This window comes from Lampris incognitus, chromosome 19, assembly GCF_029633865.1.
Source record: "Lampris incognitus isolate fLamInc1 chromosome 19, fLamInc1.hap2, whole genome shotgun sequence".
NCBI lineage: Eukaryota > Metazoa > Chordata > Actinopteri > Lampriformes > Lampridae > Lampris > Lampris incognitus.
This window is the reverse complement of record NC_079229.1, coordinates 38,420,999-38,445,159: the sequence shown is the minus strand read 5'-3', so window position 1 is coordinate 38,445,159 and position 24,161 is coordinate 38,420,999. Positions and strand designations below refer to the sequence as shown.

At 44.5% G+C, this 24,161-nt stretch overlaps 1 protein-coding gene across 1 annotated transcript in view; it reads right to left on the bottom strand.

Annotated features, from left to right (window-relative positions):
• Positions 1-24,161, bottom strand: part of kmt2ca (lysine (K)-specific methyltransferase 2Ca) — a 267,487-nt gene that overhangs the window by 208,913 nt on the left and 34,413 nt on the right. Inside the window, exons 3-7 of the mRNA XM_056299264.1 lie at positions 23,550-23,629; positions 20,272-21,181; positions 17,613-17,792; positions 4,201-4,232; positions 2,307-2,381 (exon numbers count right to left, since the gene is read on the bottom strand). Coding sequence (XP_056155239.1) covers positions 2,307-2,381; positions 4,201-4,232; positions 17,613-17,792; positions 20,272-21,181; positions 23,550-23,629 — 1,277 coding nt within the window. The remainder of the gene's footprint in view (positions 1-2,306; positions 2,382-4,200; positions 4,233-17,612; positions 17,793-20,271; positions 21,182-23,549; positions 23,630-24,161) is intronic.

Genomic DNA, 24,161 nt, shown 5'->3' with positions numbered 1-24,161 from the left:
CAGGTAAATTTGTGTGTGCACACTACAGTGGATACAAAAGTGTCGTACACACCGCTGCTGTAACCTTGGTAGGTTTTTGTTATGTAAAAAAATGAAACCAACATAAATCATTAAATCATATCAGAACTTTTCCCATCTTTAATGTGAAATATCAACGTATAAAATTCAAGTGAAAAACACATTTTAGTGGAAACAAAAAGGAAAAATATAGAACTTACAAACAGAACAGTGTACTCAAGACAGTGCAGATCCCCACCAAGCATATCGCCCCTTCTCCGGTGAGTGAACTTAGCGACAAACCACCTCTTTTTTTGCCTACTGGGAGAAGGGAAACATGGAGACACTGCCTGCACATCTCCCCTTCTCCGGTGCTCAAACTTAAGCAAAAAGCCAAATGAGGAGTAACCACTCAACTGCGGTATAAAACGGGTTCTGAATCACCGTAACCACAAGAGGTCCTTGATCATACAGTCAAGTATGCAACCAAGTTATTACCCTCGCAAGGCCGTAGCCTGAAGGGGATAATAACTCAGCAACATTATCAAAAGTTATCAAAAGAATTTTGAATATCCAAAAAATGCACAAGTTTTAAAAAAAATGCACAAGTTGGGCAGTGACAAGAATATACAACACTTCTTGTTTTGACTGCAACCTAGAGGAAGTTCCTTTAAAACTTACGCATTTTTTGGATAATCAAAATTCTTTTGATCATGTCACTCAGTTATTATCCCCTTCAGGCTACGGCCTTGCGGGGATATTAACTTGGTTGCATAAGTGTGCACAACCCTAAACCAATACTTTACTGAAGCACATTTTGATTTTATTACAGCACTCAGATTTTTTAAGTATGAGTCTTTAAGCTTGACATATTTTGACTTGACAATATTTCCTACGTTTCCTTGCAAAAACGTTCGCAATCCATCAAATTTTCAGGGCGTCTCCTGTGCACAGTCCTCTCCAGGTCACCCCACAGATTTTCAATTTGATTCAGGTCTGGGCTCTGGCTGGGCTATTCCTAAACGTGATCTTCTTTTGGTGAAGCCATTCCTTGGTTGATGTGGCGTGTGCTGTTGGTCATTGTTGTGCTGACATGTGAAGTTCCTCTGCATCGTCAGCTTTCTAGCAGACGCCTTAAGGCTTTGCACCAAAATCAACTGGTATTTGGAGCTACTCATGATCCCTCCACCTTGACTAAAGCCCCAGTTCAAGCTGAAGAAAAGCAGCTCCAAAGCCTGATGCTGCCACTGCCATGCTGCATTGTGGGTATGGTGTTCGTTTGGTGATGTGCTGTGTTGTTTCTATACCAAACCTTTTGGAATTGTGGGCAAAAAGTTCAACCTTGGTCTCATCAGATCATAAGACATTTTCCACATGGTTTTGGGAAACTGGATCCATCTTTTTGCAAAATTCAGCTGGGCTTGGGTGTTGTTTTTTTGTAAAGAATATGAGATTGTTGTCACATGTAGGGAACAACCAGTACTTGCCAGAAGTTCCTGCAGCTTCTTTAATGTTGCTGTAGGCCTCTTCGCACCCTCCCTGACCAGTTTTCTCTCTGTCTTCTCATCAATTTTGGAGGGATGTCCTGTTCTCCGTAATGTTACTGTTGTGCCATATTTTCTCCCCTTGTTGACGATTGTCTTTGCTGTCTATGTAATAATCTAATGAATGCCTTGGAATGCTTTTGCACTCCCCTCCTGATCAAGCCCTTTCAACGAGATCCCGTCCATGCTCTGTGAGCTCTGTGTGGACCATGGCTTTTGCAGTCAGATGCAACCAAGAAGATGTCAGGAAAAATCCTACAGGAACAGCTGAACTTTATTTGGGGTTAATCAGTCACGTTAATTGATGGCTGGTGTATACTGACTACTATTTCACATAAGTTTGAATGTGATTGGTTAATTATGAACATCATAAATGGGTGTGGACACTTATGCAACCAGGTTATTTTAGGTTTAGTACTTTTCTTTTTTTCCCTAAAATATTTCTGATTGTTTTCACTTTATTTTTATAAGTTGCAATTCATATTAAGGGTGGAAAAAGTTAAAACATGATTTATTATGTTTCATTTTTTTTAATTACAAAAACCTGCCATTTTAACAGGGGGCTGTAGACATTTTATATCCACTGTAAAACATGAATTCGGGACAACAGGAACAATGACACTTAATATTAACAGACATTAACACAAGAAACCTAAACAGCTGAATGAGTGATGGGTGGCGATGAGTGTGTGTGTGTGTGTGTGTGTGTGTGTGTGTGTGTGTGTGTGTGTGTGTGTGTGTGTGTGTGTGTGTGTGTGTACACACCTGTGGGATCAAACAGTGACTGGACATTGATGTCATGTGGTAAGCCAATGGTTCCCAACTGCTCAAAGAACTCTTCTGGAAGACAACATAAAGCCTTTAGGTAACACATCAACCCATTACTAACCAGTTTAACCAACACATCAACCCATTACTAACCAGTTTAACCAACACATCAACCCATTACTAACCAGTTAGACCAACACATTAACCCATTACTAACCAGTTTAACCAACACATCAACCCATTACTAACCAGTTAGACCAACACATCAACCCATTACTAACCAGTTTAACCAACACATCAACCCATTACTAACCAGTTAGACCAACACATTAACCCATTACTAACCAGTTTAACCAACACATCCACCCATTACTAACCAGTTAGACCAACACATTAACCCATTACTAACCAGTTTAACCAACACATCAACCCATTACTAACCAGTTAGACCAACACATCAACCCATTACTAACCAGTTTAACCAACACATCAACCCATTACTAACCAGTTAGACCAACACATCAACCCATTACTAACCAGTTTAACCAACACATCAACCCATTACTAACCAGATAGACCAACACATCAACCCATTACTAACCAGTTTAACCAACACATCAACCCATTACTAACCAGTTAGACCAACACATCAACCCATTACTAACCAGTTTAACCAACACATCAACCCATTACTAACCAGTTTGACCAACACATCAACCCATTACTAACCAGTTAGACCAACACATCAACCCATTACTAACCAGTTTAACCAACACATCAACCCATTACTAACCAGTTAGACCAACACATTAACCCATTACTAACCAGTTTAACCAACACATCAACCCATTACTAACCAGTTAGACCAACACAAACCATTAAACACATGCTGCTGCTCTACCAAACGGAACAAGGCCTATAAAACGTGACATGTAAAAAAAGAACTGGAAATAAATACTGAAACAGCCCCAAACACCACCGCAACTTTTAAACTACTAGAACGACTGTGAGCAGTCAGCTTGACCACCACGGTGTTTAAACTCTATATTGTGTCAAAATAAATACCCACCTGAGATATTCATGCATTACATTACATATGTTAAGAACCTAACTGACACCAAAATTAACATTTTAACCACTTCAATACTATTTTTCTAACAGTTTCATATGGCCGCTGTCCCACGCCTGTAAATACTGCAGCGCCTCGGTGGGAGTCGTGGTGCGTCTGTGACGCGTCTGTAACCACACATGCTGCACATAACCACCAGTCAAGTTTAGACTGTTTCTCTGCACTGGAGGACGCTGGCGTGTTTCTAGTGCGTTTCTAAGCCAGAGCAATGAACTCCACGAAGGAAATGATGCGACCAACACACGTCATAAATACTGACATGACACACGTGATCACGCGCAAATTACGAGCGGCCATTTTGACCGCCCATGGGCATTTTAGGTAGATCTTATCATAACTTTTTTGTGCAACTGATCTAAAACTCATTTTAATGCAAATATATGCAATTCAGGGTATTGCATTCAAGGAGCGGCAGGTCTGTATCTTTTTTCCCCCCACAAAGTTATTAAACTTTGAAAATCCGTTGTTCTAGTGTTAACTAACTCAAGAATCCAATAATAACAAACACTTCAACATAAACCAGTTGAAACAAAAACTCCCCAGTTGCTACCCACTTGAACTAACACATCAACCCTATAATCACCAGTTCAACTAGACGAACAGATTAATCCATCACTAACCAGCTCTGCTAACACATGAACTCTACAGCCACCAGTTTAACTGTTGTTCGGAACGCTACCTTAGTCATACTGATAAAATCTGTAACATTATCAGCATAAAAAAGCCCTTGCTGGTCCAGTACACAAATAAAGAAACACTCACCATTTGAAGTGGGATGATCCGGACTGCTGCAACTACAGGGAGAGAGAGACATAGAAAGTGAGACAGACAGACAGAAAGTAGGGGAAGGCATGTTCAGTAGTCAAAAATGTGTAAATTTATTTCAGTCATCCAGGTAATAAGATACATCCATCCATTATCCAAACCGCTTATCCTGCTTTCAGGGTCGCGGGGATGCTGGAGCCTATTCCAGCAGTCATTGGGTGGCAGGCAGGGAGGCACCCTAGACTGACTGCCAGGCTATCGCAGATATATATATATATATATATATATATAAAGAATAAATAACCCAGCCACTGAGGATGCACAAGCCAGTGCATCCTTAGTGCCGGTCCCAAGCCCGGACAAATGGGGAGGGTTGCGTCAGGAAGGGCATCCGGTGTAAAATCTTTGCCAAATCAAATATGCGGATCATAAATAAGACTTACATACCGGATCGGTCGAGGCCCGGGTTACCAACGACCGCCACCGGTACTATTAACCAGCAGGGTGTCGGTGGAAACTATGCTACTGTTGGGCGAAGGAGAAGGAGAGGAGGAAAGCATGTCCAGAGGCAGCTAGAGAGGAGGAAGGGTAGGCATGTGGAGGTGAGAGTTGGAACTTTGAATGTTGGCACTATGACTGGTAAAGGGAGAGAGCTGGCTGACATGATGGAAAGAAGAAAGGTAGGCATACTGTGTGTGCAAGAGACCAGGTGGAAGGGGAGTAAGGCCAGGAGTATCGGAGGTGGGTTCAAACTCTTCTACCATGGTGTGAATGGGAGGAGTAATGGGGTAGGGGTAATTCTGAAGGAAGAGTATGTCAAGGGCGTGCTGGAGGTGAAGAGAGTGTCAGACAGAGTGATGAGTATGAAGCTGGAAATTGAAGGTTTATTGCTGAATGTTATCAGCGCATATGCCCCGCAAGTTGGGTGTGAGATGGACGAAAAAGAAGAATTCTGGAATGAGTTGGACGACATGGTGGAGAGGGTACCCAAGGAGGAGAGAGTGGTGATTGGAGCGGACTTCAATGGACATGTTGGTGAAGGGAACAGAGGTGATGAGGAGGTGATGGGAAAGTATGGAGTCAAGAAGAGAAATGTGGAAGGACAGATGGTGGTCGATTTTGCGAAAAGGATGGAAATGGCTGTGGTGAATACATATTTCAAGAAGAGGGAGGAACACAGGGTGACGTACAAGAGTGGAGGAAAGTGCACACAGGTGGACTATATCTTATGTAGAAGGCACCATCTAAAAGGGATTGGAGACTGCAAGGTGGTGACAGGGGAGAGCGTAGCCAGGCAGCATCGGATGGTGGTCTGTAGGATGACTTTGGAGACCAAGAAGAGGAAGCGAGTGAAGACACAGCCGAAGATTAAATGGTGGAAGTTGAAGAAGGAAGACTGTTGTGTGGAGTTCAGGCAGGAGTTAAGACAGGCACTGGGTGGTAGTGAAGAGTTGCCAGATGGCTGGAAAACCACTGCAGAAATAGTTAGGGAGACAGCTAGGAAGGTACTTGGTGTGTCATCAGGACAGAGGAAGGAAGACAAGGAGACTTGGTGGTGGAATGAGGAAGTACAGCAAATTATACAGAGGAAAAGGTTGGCAAAGAAGAAGTGGGATAGTCAGAGAGATGAAGAAAGTAGACAGGAGTACAAGGAGATGCAGCGTAAAGCAAAGAGAGAGGTGGCAAAGGCAAAGGAAAAGGCGTATGGTGAGTTGTATGACAGGTTAGACACTAAGGAAGGAGAAAAGGACTTGTACCGATTGGCTAGACAGAGGGACCAAGCTGCAAAGGATGTGCAGCAAGTTAGGGCGATCAAGGATAGAGATGGAAATGTGCTGACAAGCGAGGAGAGTGTGCTAAGAAGGTGGAAGGAATACTTTGAGGGGCTGATGAATGAAGAAAATGAGAGAGAGAGAAGGTTGGATGATGTAGGGATAGTGAATCAGGAAGTTCAGCGGATTAGCAAGGAGGAAGTGAGGGCAGCTATGAAGAGGATGAAGAATGGAAAGGCAGTTGGTCCTGATGACATACCTGTGGAGGCATGGAGGTGTTTAGGAGAGATGGCAGTGGAGTTTCTAACTAGATTGTTTAACACAATCCTGGAAAGTGAGAGGATGCCTGAGGAGTGGAGAAGAAGCATACTGGTACCGATTTTCAAGAACAAGGGCGATGTGCAGAACTGTAACAACTACAGAGGTATAAAGTTGATCAGCCACAGCATGAAGATTTGGGAAAGAGTAATAGAAGCTAGGTTAAGAGGAGAGGTGACGATCAGCGAGCAGCAGTATGGTTTCATGCCACGAAAGAGCACCACAGATGCGATGTTTGCTTTGAGAATGTTGATTGAGAAGTATAGAGAAGGCCAGAAAGAGTTGCATTGTGTCTTTGTAGATTTAGAGAAAGCTTATGACAGAGTGCCGAGAGAGGAGGTGTGGTATTGTATGAGGAAGTCAGGAGTTGCAGAGAAGTATGTAGGAGTGGTGCAGGATACGTATGAGGGAAGTGTGACAATGGTGAGGTGTGCGGTTGGAATGACAGATGGGTTCAAGGTGGAGGTGGGATTACATCAAGGATCGGCTCTTAGCCCTTTCTTGTTTGCAATGGTGATGGACAGGTTGACGGACAAGATCAGGCAGGAGTCTCCATGGACGATGATGTTCGCGGATGACATTGTGATCTGTAGCGAGAGTAGGGTGCAGGTCGAGGAGAGCCTGGAGAGGTGGAGGTATGCACTAGAGAGAAGAGGAATGAAAGTCAGTAGGAGCAAGACGGAATACCTATGCGTGAATGAGAGAGAGGACAGTGGAATGGTCAGGATGCAAGGAGTGGAGGTGACAAAGGCATCTGAGTTTAAATACTTGGGGTCAACTGTCCAAAGTAACGGGGAGTGCAGTAGAGAGGTGAAAAAGAGAGTGCAGGCAGGTTGGAGTGGGTGGAGAAGTGTTTCAGGAGTGATTTGCGACAGAAGGGTACCAGCAAGAGTTAAAGGGAAAGTTTACAAGATGGTTGTGAGACCAGCTATGTTATATGGTTTGGAGACAGTGGCACTGACGAAAAGACAGGAGGCGGAGCTGGAGGTGGCAGAGTTGAAGATGCTAAGATTTTCACTGGGAGTAACGAAGAAGGATAGGATTAGGAACGATTATATTAGAGGGACCGCTCAGGTTGGACGGTTTGGAGACAAAGCAAGAGAGGCAAGATTGAGATGGCTTGGACATGTGTGGAGGAGAGATGCTGAGTATATTGGGAGAAGGATGGTGAATATGGAGCTGCCAGGGAAGAGGAGAAGAGGAAGGCCAAAGAGGAGGTTTATGGATGTGGTGAGGGAAGACATGCAGGTGGCTGATGTGACAGAGGAAGACGCAGAAGACAGGAAGAAATGGAAACGGATGATCCGCTGTGGCGACCCCTAACGGGAGCAGCCGAAAGTAGTAGTAGATATATAAAGAATAAAATTATATGCATCATATATGCATCATCTTGGGGTGTTTCTTGGATTAAATTAAAGGCAGGGAAATCTACTACTTTGCTCTTTCTGTTGATTCCATATGTAGTTTTTAACTGGTTTCTGAGATACTCAGTGTTGGCCTATTCAATGTCACTACACTGTTGAACATGTCTCTCCATTGTCCTTTGCCCAAAGTAATCCTCATCAAAATACATTTCATGTCCTCAAATTAACATTTGCACTATTGACATCAGAATCAGAATCACTTTGTCATTTCATTTCATGCACTTGCGCACAAGAAATGAAACAAAACATAATTTTCCCCCATCCATCCATCAATTATCTGAACAGCTTATCCTGCTCTCAGGGTCGCGGGGGTGCTGGAGCCTATCCCAGCAGTCACTGGGCAGGGAGACACCCTGGACAGGCCACCAGGCCATCACAGGGCCCACACACACACGCACACCCATTCATACCTAGGGACAATTTAGTACAGCCGAGTCACCTGACCTACATGCCTTTGGACTGTGGAAGGAAACCGGAGCCCCCGGAGAAAAACCCACGCAGACACGGGGAGAACATGCAAACTCCACACAGAGGACGACCCAGGATGACCCACCAAGGTTGGACTACCCCGGGGCTCGAACCCAGGACCTTCTTGCTGTGAGGCGACCATGCTAACCACTGCGCCACCGTGCCACCTTGAGGCGACCACGCTAACCACTGCACCACCATGCCACCTTCCCATTTCCCCCAGCCCACAGCAACACAACACAAAGACAAAAACACATATCCAAAAACTACAAGAATTACAAGAACACATATATCCAAACTAACACACATATCGAGGGTTGCCAATTGTCCCGTATTATTTAGATCAAAAGTGGTTCGTCCCGTATTGGACGCCATTTGTCCCGTATCTGAATGATATAAAAAATATTTTATATATACACGTATACTGCCTTTAAATCTGGCCTATGTGTGCTGTGTGGAAATACCGATGGGTGGCGCTCAGTTGGAAAGAAGCATCATTTTAAACTGACTGGCCCGTATGCGTAACTTACTTGTCTCTTCCTCTTGACCCTGCTGGGGTCAAGAGGAAGACGGCGATTCGGGCCCTCCGAAAAAGAAAAGATTGTGTACATACAATAAGCAGTGGGAAGAGAAGTATAATTGGGTCAAACCTCTCAGTGGCGATTTGGCGAGAGTTTTCTGCAACCTGTGTCGTCGGGAATTTTTGATCAGCCACGGAGGAGAAAATGACGTGAAACAACATGCCGCCACGCACAAGAGGACTACACCAGCTACAGGTGCATCTAGGATTAGCAAGTTCTTCGCCACGACTACTACTGAAAATGACAAAGTTGCTGCGTGCGAGATCTGATCTGTATATCTTACAGTTAAACACGGACTGAGCTACATCAGCATGGACTGGAACAATAAGCTCAACAGCACAATGTTTAACGAGTCCAATATCACAAAGAAAATCCACTGTGGAAGAACCAAAGCCCAGATGCAAACAACCAGTGTACTTGGTCCGAAAACCGTACGAGATATTCTGAATGATCTGTCTCCGACTGAAGATCAGCACGAGCCGGTCTGTTTCTCAGTCGCCACGGATGCCTCAAACAAGGGGAACCGAAAGATGTTTCCGGGGTGCCTCAGATACTTTCATCCATCTGATGGAGTGCAGTGTAAACGACTTGATTTTTATGAAAACAGTGATGAAACGGCCAATGACATCCAACGAGCTATAATGGATTGTTTGGGAAAATATCAACATAATACAGTGTATCACTTCGTATGCCACAGACAATAATACTAATAATGATAATAATAACTATACTAATAATATTATATTTCTATTATCATTATGATTATTATTACATAAGGCTCTGGGCTACCTATACAAAGCGTCATGTAGGTTGTTACTCTGACAATTTTTTCTTGATGACCTCCACCCTCCCGTCCCTCCTGTCCCGTTTTCCTAGGATAGAATGTTAGTAACCCTACATATATCCAAACTAACGCATATATCTACACTAAAAAAGAAAAGAAAAAAAGAACGCCAGCCAGGATGACCGTCGGAAGAGTTGGTCTGCATGGGCTGCAAGTCCTATTTATCCAAAAGTACACATTGTGTCTGCTATAATAATATTACGTTAAAATTCTCTTGACACAGTGTACCCCAGGGCTTGGATTTTAGCCCTCTACATTTCTCTCTATTTTTCACCTCTTGGCCAAATATACAGTCATGGAATAAATTCCCATTGCTATGTAGATGATACTCAGCTTTATGTGCCTATAAAGGCAGATGATCGTACTCAAATTTCTAATTTAGAGGCCTACATGGTTGCTGTGAATAACTGTATGTCACTACATTTCCTGCTTCTAAATTCAGATAAAACCGAGACGCTGGTCATTGGCCCTGCTAGACACAGACACCAATTTGATCAAGTAACGATAACAATTGACAACTCTGTGGTTTCACAGTGTGGCAGCCTAAAATCTTGGTGTTACGTTTGATCCCAGCCTTTCCTTTGATAAGCACATTAAAGAAATCACCAAGACTGCCTTTTTCCACTTACGTAACATAACTAAAATGTGGCCTTTCCTGTCCATGGCTGACACAGAGACTCTAATATATGCATGTTTCATCCAGACTTAGATTATTGTAATGTTCTGTTGTCAGGTCTGCCATGTGCTAATACTGTAAGTCTTCAGATGGTCCAGAATGCTGCAGCTAAAATCCTCACAAAAAGAAGAAAATTTGACAATATTACACCAATTCTTGCCTCCTTCAGGCTTCCTATCCCATCCTATCCTATGCTATCCTATCCTCTCTCACTGATATAATCCTAAATGGGCTTCCCCCATCATACCTATATGATAACCATACATTCCATCTCGAGCTCTCTGCTCTCAAGATACAGGAATCCTGGGTGTACCCAAAGTTAAAAAGAAGTCAGCAGGCGGCAGGGCCTTTTCCTATCGGGCACCATTCTTATGGAATAACCTCCCTGCTGCCATTAGATAATCAGAGCATGCTGAGTCCTTCAAATTCAAACTTAAGACTCATCCTCTTGCCTTAACCTACAATTAGTTGCCTTTAAATCGAGTACTTCACGATCTGTACTGCATGGCGGGTCGGTTTCACTCTCAATGAATTTACCAAGCATTGTCCTGCTGACGAGATTATAGAATATACTAGAAGAACCCCGCTACAATGTAGCGGTTTGGTTCTCCACCCGTCTAAATCTCCCTCCTCTTCATCCTGCCAGCTAACCGCCTTCCCCCTGCCCCTAAACCCCCCCCCCCCACTTCAACTCCCTCCCCCCAAATGCTCAGAATCATCTGAAATGCCGAGAAAAGTGGTTTTTAGCCCTTTTTAGGAAATGCATATTTTGCATAATTATCATAATTATATTTTAATGTTCTGCTATTTTTCTGGTCCTCTCTGGAACAATACCTACCACCTCCAAAAGAAATTAGGATCATAAGTGCATTTTTGCAAAAATGAAAAATATATTTTGCATAATTCCAAAACATTTCTAAGTCCCGGAAATTTTTTTTATACAGGTGAAAAAATCAAAGATGCTCAGAATCATCTGAAATGCCGAGAAAAGCGGCTTTTAGCCATTTTTAGAAAAATTCATATTTTGCATATTTATGCATAATTATCCATAATTCTAATTTTCTGGGATTTTCCCCGTACTCTCTGAGACAATACCTACCACCTCCAAAAAGAATTAGGATCATAAGTGCTTTAGTTTTCGGTCCCGCTATCTACCCTAACTAACACACACACACACACACACACACACACTAACACCACACACACACACACATTACGAAAATATGAGTAGATATTGACTATTGCAACTGTTCTGTTCACTCTCACATCTCTCTCACTGAATGATGTCTTTATGCTTCTCTCTCCTGTGTGTATAATGTCTTTTCCTGTCTCTTCACCCGTGTATGTGAATGGTGTGATGTGAGTCTCCCTTGTGTGAAAGTGTATTCTGTCCTCTTGCCAGGTTTCCATGGTGATGGTGGTTGCCACCTGGATGCTGCTTGGCATCCTCCTCGACACTCTTTATATAGCTTATCAATCCATAAAATTTGTTATAATGTTTCAGTGTCGTATCCTTCTTCAATGTGTGACTAATGTCTTTTCTTATCTTTCCTCCTGTGTATGTCAATGGTGTGATGTGAGTCTCCCCTGTGCGCATGTGTATAGTCTGTCCTCCTGCCAGGTCTACATGGTGATGGTGGTCGCCAGGTCCTAGGCTGTTCCGGTGGCATCTGGACGCTGCTTGGAGTCCTCCTCATCACATTCTTCACACATCTTATAATTCCATTATAATTCTGTTATCCTCTTTCAATGTTGTATTCTGTAAATTGTGTTTTATTCCGTATACACAACATCCATTGCATGTCTCTCCATCTTAGGAGAGATCCTCCTCTGTTGCTTTCCCCGAGGTTGCTTCCTATTTTTTCTCCCTGTTAAAGGTTTTTTTTTTTCAGAAAGTTGTTCTGAAAAAGTTGTTCCTTATCCAATGTGAGGGTCATTGCTGTAAAGCCCCCGCAGGCAAATTTGTAATTTGTGATGTTGGGCTATACAAATAAAATTGATTTGAGTTGACTGATGGACAATTTGTCAATGTGAAAACGTAGCTCCTGCTTTGCCGACGATAAGCTGTATTGTATGAAAAAATGCATATTGCAACACCATACACAACTGTATAATTCAGCAGAGTTGTTTGTGACATTTCCTTTAACAGTGATGGGTCAAAACATTATGACCACTCACAGGTTAACCGAATTACGATCACCTACAAACTAGAGCACATGTCAAGGTCTGGGTAGATTAGATGGTAAGCGAACAATTATTTCCTGTCGTCAACATGTTGGATGCAGGAGAAACGAGAAAAGACCTGAGCAAGTTTAACAAGGGCCAGATTGTTATGGCCAGACGACTGGGTCAGAGCATCTCTGAAACGGCAAGGCTTGTGGGGTGCTCCCAGTGAGCAACTGTGAGTACATACCAACAGTGGTCCGAGGAGGGACAAACCAGAAACTGGCGACCGGGATTTGGGCACCCAAGGCTCATCAATGTGCGAGGGCAACGAAGGCTATCCTGTCTGATCCGAACTGACAGAAGATGTACTGTGGCAGAAGTCACAGAAATTTTCAAAGTGTCCCTCCACTCAGAAATGTGTTTTTCTTATGTTTGTGTCTCCTAAAATGTCTGGCCTTGACTGCATTGACTTGTATCTGTGCAGTTTGTCACTACAGCGGTGTTTTCACATTCCTCTACTAGAGGAGCTGTCTGTGCACTTCCCTAAAAATCTGAGATTCAAACACACCCTGGGTAAGATAGATTTGGTACATGACAAATGTGAAAGCCAATCATGTCTAATATGCCAATGTGGGGCAGACAAAGAAACCTGAAATGTCCTGCACAGAGCAGACTTGTCAGTGCAGAGAGCGAGTTTGCATTAGCACAGTGAAAGTTTTGACAGCAAACATGGTAGAGTGTGCAGTTTTTGGTTGTATACCGGACCTGGAGCTTCTTTCCACTAGCTACCAAAATAATCCCACTATACAGCTGAAATGGTTGGAATTCATTTGCATACACCGACTCACATGCCTGCAAACCTGGAGGGACTGTGCGTCTGCCATGCTCATTTCAGTGAGGAGTGTTTCCATAACCTAATGAAAAAGTCACCTGGGTTTTCACAAGAAATTAATTTTGAAGTCTGATGCTGTGCCGACTATTTATCCTGGGACTGTGACAGTGAGCAGGAGTCAGTATGTAAGTTATGTATTTATTTTACTCAACCAACAGTCAAATGAAAGTCTTGATGCATGCTCAATAATCCAGGTAAGAAAATCAAAGAAGGTTGAATCAGTTCATCTGGCCACATCGTTTATTAACATATACGTTACATCACTAAATTAAGTGACCTCTTCAGTCTAAACTGACTGCAGGTGTCCCACCCTTATAAACAATACAGTGGCATAACAGCCGAAACCAACAACCAGTTTCATATGCAAATATGAGTGTGACCATTAACTAGAGTTACAATGGTCATGTGTACTATTCACAGAGGATTGGGGAATAGTTGTAATCACAGCATTTTAAGATGGTGACAGATGTACTCTTAGCCCCTCCCCCTCAGTTCAGGGATGGTCGTTTACTCTTCACATAGATGGCCTCTTTGACTCTTCGTTCAAACCAGCGTTCCTCCCTATCAAGGATGGTCACATCCTCATCCCTGAAAGAGTGGCCACTGGCCTGTAGATGGTGTAGACTGTGGAGTCCTGGCCTGTAGATGGTGTAGACTGTGGAGTTCTGGCCTGTAGATGGTGTAGACTGTGGAGTCCTGGCCTGTAGATGGTGTAGACTGTGGAGTCCTGGCTTGTAGATGGTGTAGACTGTGGAGTCCTGGCCTGTTGATGGTGTAGACTCTGGAGTCCTGGCCTGTAGATGGTGTAGACTGTGGAGTCCTGGCCTGTAGATGGTGTAGACTGTGGAGTCCTGGCCTGTAGATGGTGTAGACTGTAGAGTCCTGGCCTGTAGATGGTGTAGACTGTGGAGTCCTGGCCTGTAGATGGTGTAGACTGTGGAGTCCTGGCCTGTAGATGGTGTAGACTGTGGAGTTCTGGCCTGTAGATGGTGTAGACTGTGGAGTCCTGGCCTGTAGATGGTGTAGACTGTGGAGTCCTGGCCTGTAGATGGTGTAGACTGTGGAGTCCTGGCTTGTAGATGGTGTAGACTGTGGAGTTCTGGCCTGTAGATGGTGTAGACTCTGGAGTCCTGGCCTGTAGATGGTGTAGACTGTGGAGTTCTGGCCTGTAGATGGTGTAGACTGTAGAGTCCTGGCCTGTAGATGGTGTAGACTGTGGAATCCTGGTCTGTAGATGGTGTAGACTGTGGAGTCCTGGCCTGTAGATGGTGTAGACTCTGGAGTCCTGGCCTGTAGATGGTGTAGACTGTGGAGTCCTGGCCTGTAGATGGTGTAGACTGTGGAGTCCTGGCCTGTAGATGGTGTAGACTGTAGAGTCCTGGCCTGTAGATGGTGTAGACTGTGGAGTCCTGGCCTGTAGATGGTGTAGACTGTGGAGTCCTGGCCTGTAGATGGTGTGGACTGTGGAGTTCTGGCCTGTAGATGGTGTAGACTGTGGAGTCCTGGCCTGTAGATGGTGTAGACTGTGGAGTCCTGGCCTGTAGATGGTGTAGACTGTGGAGTCCTGGCTTGTAGATGGTGTAGACTGTGGAGTTCTGGCCTGTAGATGGTGTAGACTCTGGAGTCCTGGCCTGTAGATGGTGTAGACTGTGGAGTTCTGGCCTGTAGATGGTGTAGACTGTAGAGTCCTGGCCTGTAGATGGTGTAGACTGTGGAATCCTGGCCTGTAGATGGTGTAGACTGCAGAGTCCTGGTCTGACGTGGTAGCTCTCCTGTGTTGTGTCATCCTCTTGGCCAGCGTCTATTTAGTTTCCTCAATGTACAAGTCACAGCAATCCTCCTGGCACTTAACAGCTACACTATATTGCTCTGTTTGTGCCGGGGGACCTGATCCTTGGGATGGACCAAGTTCTGGTGCAGCGTGCTTTGAGGTTTGAAAGCAATTGAGATGCAGTGGGTGTTTGGAAAATACGCATCCTCAGCTTTTCTGACACTCCTGCCACATACAGAATCCCCACTGGTTCACACTTAGACAGCTGTTGTCCTTCTCCTCTCTTCGGTCGGCTGGTGCATTGTTTGGGCGTCTTCCTGGCTTTGACAAATGCCCAGTTAGGATAACCACACTTAACCAGTGCCTGTTTAATGTGGGATTTCTCCCCTTCCCCGGCTGCTGTATCTTCTCCAGCTTGCGTCCTTTGTGCAAGCCTTTCATGCCGTCCTCCACCAGGAACAGACTGATGCCATGAGCTGTCACCTTTGCCTCCTGGTTGGTCACGGTCACCACTATGACCAAGTCGCTCATCCAGCCATTGCTGATAAAAACCTTGTTGCCATTAAGAATCCAGTCTCAGGGGCATCCAGGTAGCATATTGGTGTATTTCGTTGCCTACCAACACAGGGATCGCCGGTTTGAATCCCCGTGTCACCTCTGGCTTGGTCAGGCGTCCCTACAGACACAATTGGCCATGTCTGCAGGTGGGAAGCAAGATGTGGGTATGTGTCCTGATCGCTGCACTAGCGCCTCCTCTGGTTTAACGGAGCGCCTGTTCAGGGGGGAGGGGGAACTGGGGGGAACAGCATCATCCTCCCACACACTACGTCCCCCTGGTGAAACTCCTCACTGTCAGGCGAAAAGAAGCAGCTGGTGACTCCACATGTATGGGAGGAGGCATGTGGTAGTCTGCAGCCCCCCCCGGATCGGCAGAGGGGGTGGAGCAGAGACCGAGATGGCTCAGAAGAGTGGGGTAAGTGGCCGGATACAATTGGGGAGAAAAAGGGAAAACATCTAAAAAGAAAAAAAATGTATGCCTGAATCTCTCCAATGTTTGGTCCAATGCTAGCCATCTTGATGTGCACTGCTCTTTCACTGGCAAACCTAGAGCAAGAAGTGGTGGTGGGCGGGGCGCAAGGTCTGTGATATTTGAATATTAATAGATCTTCAATGAGGGAGAAAGAGTAGATGTGCTTCCAGCCCCTTCTTTTGAGTTTGTTTTTTTAATGGGGAAAACCATGTTAAACGATACAGTAATCGTCTCAAAGTATTTTTAAACTTTAAAATGTATCTGGAGGGATATTTTAATGACAGTTACGGGAGGAATTTGTCACAACACACAGTGCATCACACCCAGCTGCGTATGGGGCTGCGTAAACGCAGACCGGTCACAGTGCCCATGATGACCCCTGTCCACAATCGAAAGTGCCCACAATAGTCACACGGGCATCAGAACTGGATCGTGGAACAGTGGAAGAAGGTCCTCTGGTCCAGTGAGTCCTGTTTTCTTTTAGATTACATGGATGGCCACGTAGATGCGCGTCATTTACCTAGGGAAGTGATGGCACCAGGAAGCATTGTGGGAAAATGACAAGCCAGTGGAGGGAGTGTGATTCTCTGGGCAATGTTCTGCTGGAAAACCCTGGGTCCGGCCATTCATGTGGACGTCAATTTGAAAAACGCCACCTGACCAAACATCGTTGCAGACCAGGTACATCCCTTCATGGTAAGGATATTCCCTGATGGCAGTGGCCTCTTTCAGCAGGCTAATGCTCCCTGCCACACTGCACACATTGTTCAGGAATGGTTTGAGGAACATGATGAAGTGTTCAAGGTGTTGCCCTGGCCTCCAAATTCTCCAGATCTCAATCTGATTGAGCATCTGTGGGATGTGCTGGACTGAGAAGTCTGATCCACGGTGGCTCCACCTCACATCTTACAGGACTTGAAGGATCTGTTACTAATGTTTGGGTGCCAGATACCACAGACACCTTCAGGGGTCTTGTAGGGTCCATACCTCAGTGGGTTGGCATTGTTTTGGTGGCACATGGAGTACCAACACTATATTAGGCAGGTGGCCGTAATGTTTTGGCTCAGTGTATAGCTGTATGCAAAGTTGTTATTCACATTTTCTTCAACAATGCAGCCCATCAACAAACCAGGAAGTAAGTTTTCAAAGTTGTACATTTTTATTCCGTCAATATTGTGTCTGACAGTGACGAACACTTTTCTACACTGTCGGCGATGTAACAATATTATAGCTGCTAATGGTGTGTCATCCCTACAATAGAGAATGTTGAAAATTGTGATGGTTTCCCTTTAATGACATAAACTGTCAGTTAACAAGATAAGTGTTCATGAGACAAACTGATAGTTCAAGGTTAACTGTTTCATAAATAAGGTCGGCGGGGAAAAGGGTCTCAAACTTGAAGATGGACATAAACATTAGCTACCAGCAATACCCTTAACAAACAGGAGATGGAATGAAGACACTTACGATGGCATTCCCTGGTTGCCATGGTAGCAGTTGTCATGGTAGTCGTTATCACGTTCAGATGAGGCTCGGCGGTTCAGAATATGGAGAGGGATGTAGCCTGGAGTTGGCCCAAACACAACCAGATGACCCTGACCTAGAGGAGGGTCATCACCACGGTAACAGAAGGCACACTGCTTCAAACTAGAGAGAGTGAGAGACAGAGAGACAGACAGAGACAGCCTGTATTGAACTGTGGTCTCCGTGTTGCTGTACACATGGAATGATGTCATCCATTACATCACAATGGTAACACGGAGAACATTCTAAAGATCAGTTGACACGGGACAAGCATCTTAATGAAGACAAAAAGACAGGACTATGGTGCCAATATGGTTTTAACCACCATTTTATAAAGCTTAATAACTTCATCAATGTAACTTAATAACTCTGTAAATGTAACTTTTAGAACTTTATAACTTCATGAAATTAAGGTGTACTTTTGCTCCTGACTGAAAGATTAACTGTAAACCACAGAAAGGTGAATCAGTTCATCTGGACACAGCATTTATTGAGAGAAACGATCCATCACTCAACTAAGTGACCTCTTCAGTTTTAATTGACTGCAGGTATCCCCACCCTTATAAACAATACAGTGACTGCAGGTGTCCCCACCCTTATAAATAATACAGTGACTGCAGGTGTCCCCACCCTTATAAACAATACAGTGACTGCAGGTGTCCCTACCCTTATAAATAATACAGTGACTGCAGGTGTCCCCACCCTTATAAACAATACAGTGACTGCAGGTGTCCCCACCCTTATAAACAATACAGTGACTGCAGGTGTCCCTACCCTTATAAATAATACAGTGACTGCAGGTGTCCCCACCCTTATAAACAATACAGTGACTGCAGGTATCCCCACCCTTATAAACAATACAGTGGCTGCAGGTGTCCCCACCCTTATAAACAATACAGTGACTGCAGGTATCCCCACCCTTATAAACAATACAGTGACTGCAGGTACCCCCACCCTTATAAACAATACAGTGACTGCAGGTGTCCCCACCCTTATAAACAATACAGTGACTGCAGGTGTCCCACCTTTATAAACAATACAGTGACTGCAGGTGTCCCCACCCTTATAAACAATACAGTGACTGCAGGTGTCCCACCTTTATAAACAATACAGTGACTGCAGGTGTCTCATCCTTATAAACAATACAGTGACTGCAGGTACCCCCACCCTTAAAAACCATAAAGTGACTGCAGGTGTCCCACCCTTATAAACAATACAGTGACTGCAGGTGTCCCCACCCTTATAAATAATACAGTGACTGCAGGTGTCCCAACCCTTATAAACAATACAGTGACTGCAGGTGTCCCCACCCTTATAAACAATACAGTGACTGCAGGTGTCCCCACCCTTATAAACAATACAGTGACTGCAGGTATCCCCACCCTTATAAACAATACAGTGGCATAACCACCCAAACCAACGACCAGTGTCATATGCAAATTACCCTGACCATTAACTAGAGTTACAATGGCCATGTGTACTATTCACAGATGATTGGGGAATTTTTGCAATCACAGCTTTGTAAGATGGTGACAGATGTACTCTTAGCCCCCCCGGCTCAGTGATGGTAGTTCCCTCTTCACATAGATGGCCTCTTTGACTCCCCGTTCAAACCAGCGTTCCTCCCTACCAAGGATGTGCACATCCTCATCCTTGAAGGAGTGGCCACTGGCCTATAGATGGGTGTAGACTGTGGAGTCTTGGCCTGTAGATGGGTGTAGACTATGGAGACCTGGCCTGACGCGTTAGCCTTACTTTGTTGTGCCACAAATCTGAATCAATGGTTAGGTGGTGTCCCTGGATACGACAGGGCTCTGATGTCCTATGTTATATCCAGGGACACCACCTAGCCTAGTTCCTCCCTATCAAGGATGTGCACATCCTTGATAGGGAGGAATGCTGGTTTGAACAGGGAGTCAAAGAGGCCATCTATGTGAAGAGGGAACGACCGAGGGGGGACCTAAGAGTACATCTGTTCCCATCTTACAGTGCTGTGATTGCAACCATTCCCAATCCTCTGTGAATAGTACACATGGCCATTGTAATTCTAGTTAATGGTCATGGCAATTTGCATAATTTGCATGAAACCGATCGTTTTCAAACATTATGCCACTGTATTGTTTATGAGGGTGGGGACACCTGCAGTCAGGTGAGACTGAAGAGGTCACTTAGATGATGATGAAACGTTTCTCTCAAACGTTGTGTCCAGATGAAGTGATTCATCTTTCTGTGATTTTCTTACCTGCATTATTGAGCATGCATTAAGACATGAACTGTAAAGGTTACCTGCCTTTAAAATACTGCTTCCAAATCTTCCAAAACAAATGTCACACAACATTTTTGACTTAACTTTACGTGGAAAAGCAGATGTTTCATTAGTTCTGTGCACAGTGACAATGATCAATCATTTAAAGTCCACTAATAGAAACACAGTAGATGAAAAATGTTGACTTTTTAAAAGTTCACTTAAATTCCACTCAAAATGTGGATGGAAACAGTGAGTTTAATCCTCTGTTAATTTGAAATTGAGGAAAATTGGTTCAGAATCAGATTGGGGATATTAATATGATTTTATCACCCAGCACCACCCTGGCCCCCTCACCGTTTTTTGGTATGGCCAAGGGAAGGGACCGGGGAGCCTCCAGAGTCATCTGACAGAGAGGGCTGGAACAGAGGGGACAAAGAGCCATCGTCCGCTCCAGGACTGAAGCTCAATCTGGGGCAGGGGCTGTCCAGTGGACTGGCTACAGGGCTGGGTACAGGGCTGGGTCTGGAGATGAGTCTGGGACTTTCTACAGGGCTGGGTCCGGAGATGGGTCTGGGACTGGGTACAGGGCTAAGCACAGGGCTTGGTGAAGGGCTGGGTATAAGGCTAGGTCTGGAGATGGGTCTGGGACTGGGTACAGGGCTTGGTATAGGGCGAAGTCTAGAGATGGATGTGGAACTGACTAGAGGGCTGGGTACAGGGCTCTTCTCCACGGGACTATGCCTGGAGCTTAGTGTGCTCTCTACAGTCTCCATAACGTCAAAGGTAGGACTGCAGGGATCCTCTTCAGGGCCGGGTCTGGGGCTCTGGACAGGGCTGTGGAATGGGGAAGTAGGGTTTGGACTGGCTTGGTCTCCTTTACCAGGATTGGAGGCTAAGCTTGGACAGGTTGCCGGCTGCCAGTCCCTCAGTACAGTGATCTGGACAGGGTTAGGATCAGGACCTGGGTCAAGGTCAGGATCAGGAGAGATGGTGCTGGATCCAACTTCTGCTCTGGAGTTGAGAGCTGGTTTGGGACTAAGGTCTAACTGGCTATCCCTGGAGCTGGGTAAGGGGCTGGAAGTGTCTGTATTAACAGGCCCAGGTTCTTCTTTCTGATTAGGTTCTGAAATTTCCCGAATGGCCTCTGGATCAGGTTCTGGGTCCTGCTCTGGTTGTGGACTGTCCCGTGGAGGTTCGAGGTTTGAGTTGGATTTTCTTCTGGAAGCCGACCGTTGTCGTCCTGTTGGCTTCACCTCCTTAACATCTATAAAAGAATGAGGAAAAAAATAAGCAGCAGATGTGGCTTTAGTCAGTAAAATTGTGACCAGTAAATACAGTTGTAATTAGTATGATTGTGACCAGTAGATATGATTGTGATAAAAAAAAAGAAAAAGAAAGACACGCATGTTAGGGAGTTGATACTCCTGCCTGTGCCCCTGACTAAGGCAATAGGAAAAAGAACTGGAGTTGGTCCCTGGCCGCTGCACCACAGCTGCCCACTGCTCCTATACAATAGGATGGGTTAAATGAAGAAAACAAATTTCATTGTAACCGTAAACTGTACAATGACAAAATAAAGTGGCTTTCATCTTCTTCTCTAATCAGTAAGACTGTGATCAGGAGACATGGTTATAATCATTATGATTGTGACCAGTAGGTAAGGTTGTAATCAGTAAGGTTGTGATCAGTAGATTCGGCTGTAATCAGTGTGACTGTAATCTGCAAATACAGTTGTAACGAGTATGGCTGTGATAAGTAGATATATGATTGTAATCAGTGTGGCTGTGATCAGTAGATACCGTTGTAATCAGCATGGTTGTGATCAGTAGATATGATTGTAATCAGTGTGGCTGTGATCAGTAGATACCGTTGTAATCAGCATGGTTGTGATCAGTAGATATATGATTGTAATCAGTGTGGCTGTGATCAGTAGATACCGTTGTAATCAGCATGGTTGTGATCAGTAGATACCGTTGTAACCAGTATGACTGTGATCAGTAGATATGGTTGTAACCAGTATGACTGTGATCAGTAGATAGCATTGTAACCAGTATGATTGTGATCAGTAGATACCGTTGTAACCAGTATGACTGTGATCAGTAGATATGGTTGTAACCAGCATGGTTGTGATCAGTAGATACCATTGTAACCAGTATGATTGTGATCAGTAGATACCGTTGTAACCAGTATGATTGTGATCAGTAGATACAGTTGTAATCAGCATGGTTGTGATCAGTAGATACCATTGTAATCAGGATTAAAGCAGTAAGCAGTGATCAATGGGCCCTCACACCTCACGCGCGTCGGAGTGACAGCCGTAGTAACGCTAGTGGAGTTGGCTGAGACTGCTCTGAATACAATTTCATAAATATTAACATTGCATGTAGGAGACAACCATCACTTCCTGTGTCCACTATGTGGTGCTAGAAAACACACACCAAATGTACATTATGTTGTTGCTTATCAAATGTACAGCTCAAATGTAGAGTAAGTAGTAGGCTATTCTTATATGGTGTAAAAAACTGGGACTATACTGGCTAGCAAACTTAGCTTAGCTCATGTCCGTTTTCCAGTCACCATTATCAAGCTGCTTTTATCTGCCATTTAAACGGTAACCTTACACATGACAAAAACCATACACTTACTTTGCTCGGAAAATAATTGCAACTGATGCAAATAGTTCAAATAAATCATAAGGAGTAATGTGAGAACATCTGGGGGCAAAGGCAAATATTGGCATAAAAAAGCCTAATAATAACTTGACCATAGGTGCATCCCAGGCATTTCAGCCATCAACATCTTCAACCACACCCAAAACTACACAGCAGACCCTACAGTGCCAAAACAGAGAAAAGAAAGACCTAACAGATGCCACAGCAGAGTTCATCACTATGAATATGAGACTCATTAATGAAGTTGAAGGCGAAGGCTTCAGAAAATTAATGAAGAAGATGGAGCCTGACTACACTGTGCCCAAACGCTCCAGTTAATCACACACCATGTCTCTGAAGTACAGCAATGTGCCAGACCAAATTTTAACTCTCACTGAAAACTCAACTGGCTAAAGTTTCACAGTCTGGGAACTCTGGGCCTTCGTATTGGAAACCAAAGCCATAAAGGTGAGTCTTACGGGAGTCAAAACTGCACAACAGCTCAGAGAAGCGGCGGACGCATTCGCCATTCCAAATTACAAGCGAGTAGCTTTTTAATCATTTATTTTTATTTGAATGTTTGGTAAGAAATTGTTTATTAAAATGTGTGCTTTGTTGCTATTATAACTATTGATATTATAACTGAGCAGCAGAGCTGAGTATGTGGGTTGCGGCCATGAGAAATTTGCCAAATCTTCTCTGCCAATGCAAAACAGCTTATTTTGCTGTTGCTATTGACTCTTGTTTTGAGCTTCTGCTACCCCAGGTGCTGACAATCAGCTGCCTGATATAAGATTTATTGCCAAGAAGTATTGTTACAACAAAGAAATCATCTACCAAACACACATTTCCTTATTTCATGTGCTAAGTTTATTTGATATATCCCCCGCAATGAACACACACACCATACACAACATACACATACATACACACACACACACACACACACACACACACACCATTACACAACACATCACCCACCTGTTCTTTGTGGCCTTTTCTTCTGGGAAGAGTCCATGCTTTCTTCATCCTCTACCTGGGCTCTACCTCTGCTTCTTCCCCTGCAGACAGACACACAGACAGACACAGACAGAGACAGAGAGAGACAGAGACACAGAGACAGACAGACAGACACAGACACACAGACACACAGACACACAGACAGACAGACAGACAGACAGACAGACAGACAGACAGACAGACAGACAGAGTGAGGGAGAGAGACAGAGACAGACAGACAGACAGAGAGAGAGACGGACAGAGACAGACAGACAGACAGACAGACAGAGACGGGGACAGAGAGAGACAGACAGACAGACAGACAGACAGAGAGAGATGGACAGACATACAGAGACAGACAGAGAGAGACAAACAGACAGACAGACAGAGAGCGCGAGAGGGCGAGAGACAGACAGACAGAGAGAGACAGAGAGAGACAGATAGAGAGCGAGACAGACAGACACACAAAGAGACAGAGAGAGGGAGACAGACAGACACAGAGAGAGAGAGAGAGAGAGAGAGAGAGAGAGAGAGAGAGAGAGAGAGAGAGAGAGAGAGAGAGAGAGAGAGAGAGAGAGAGATACTTTATTGGTT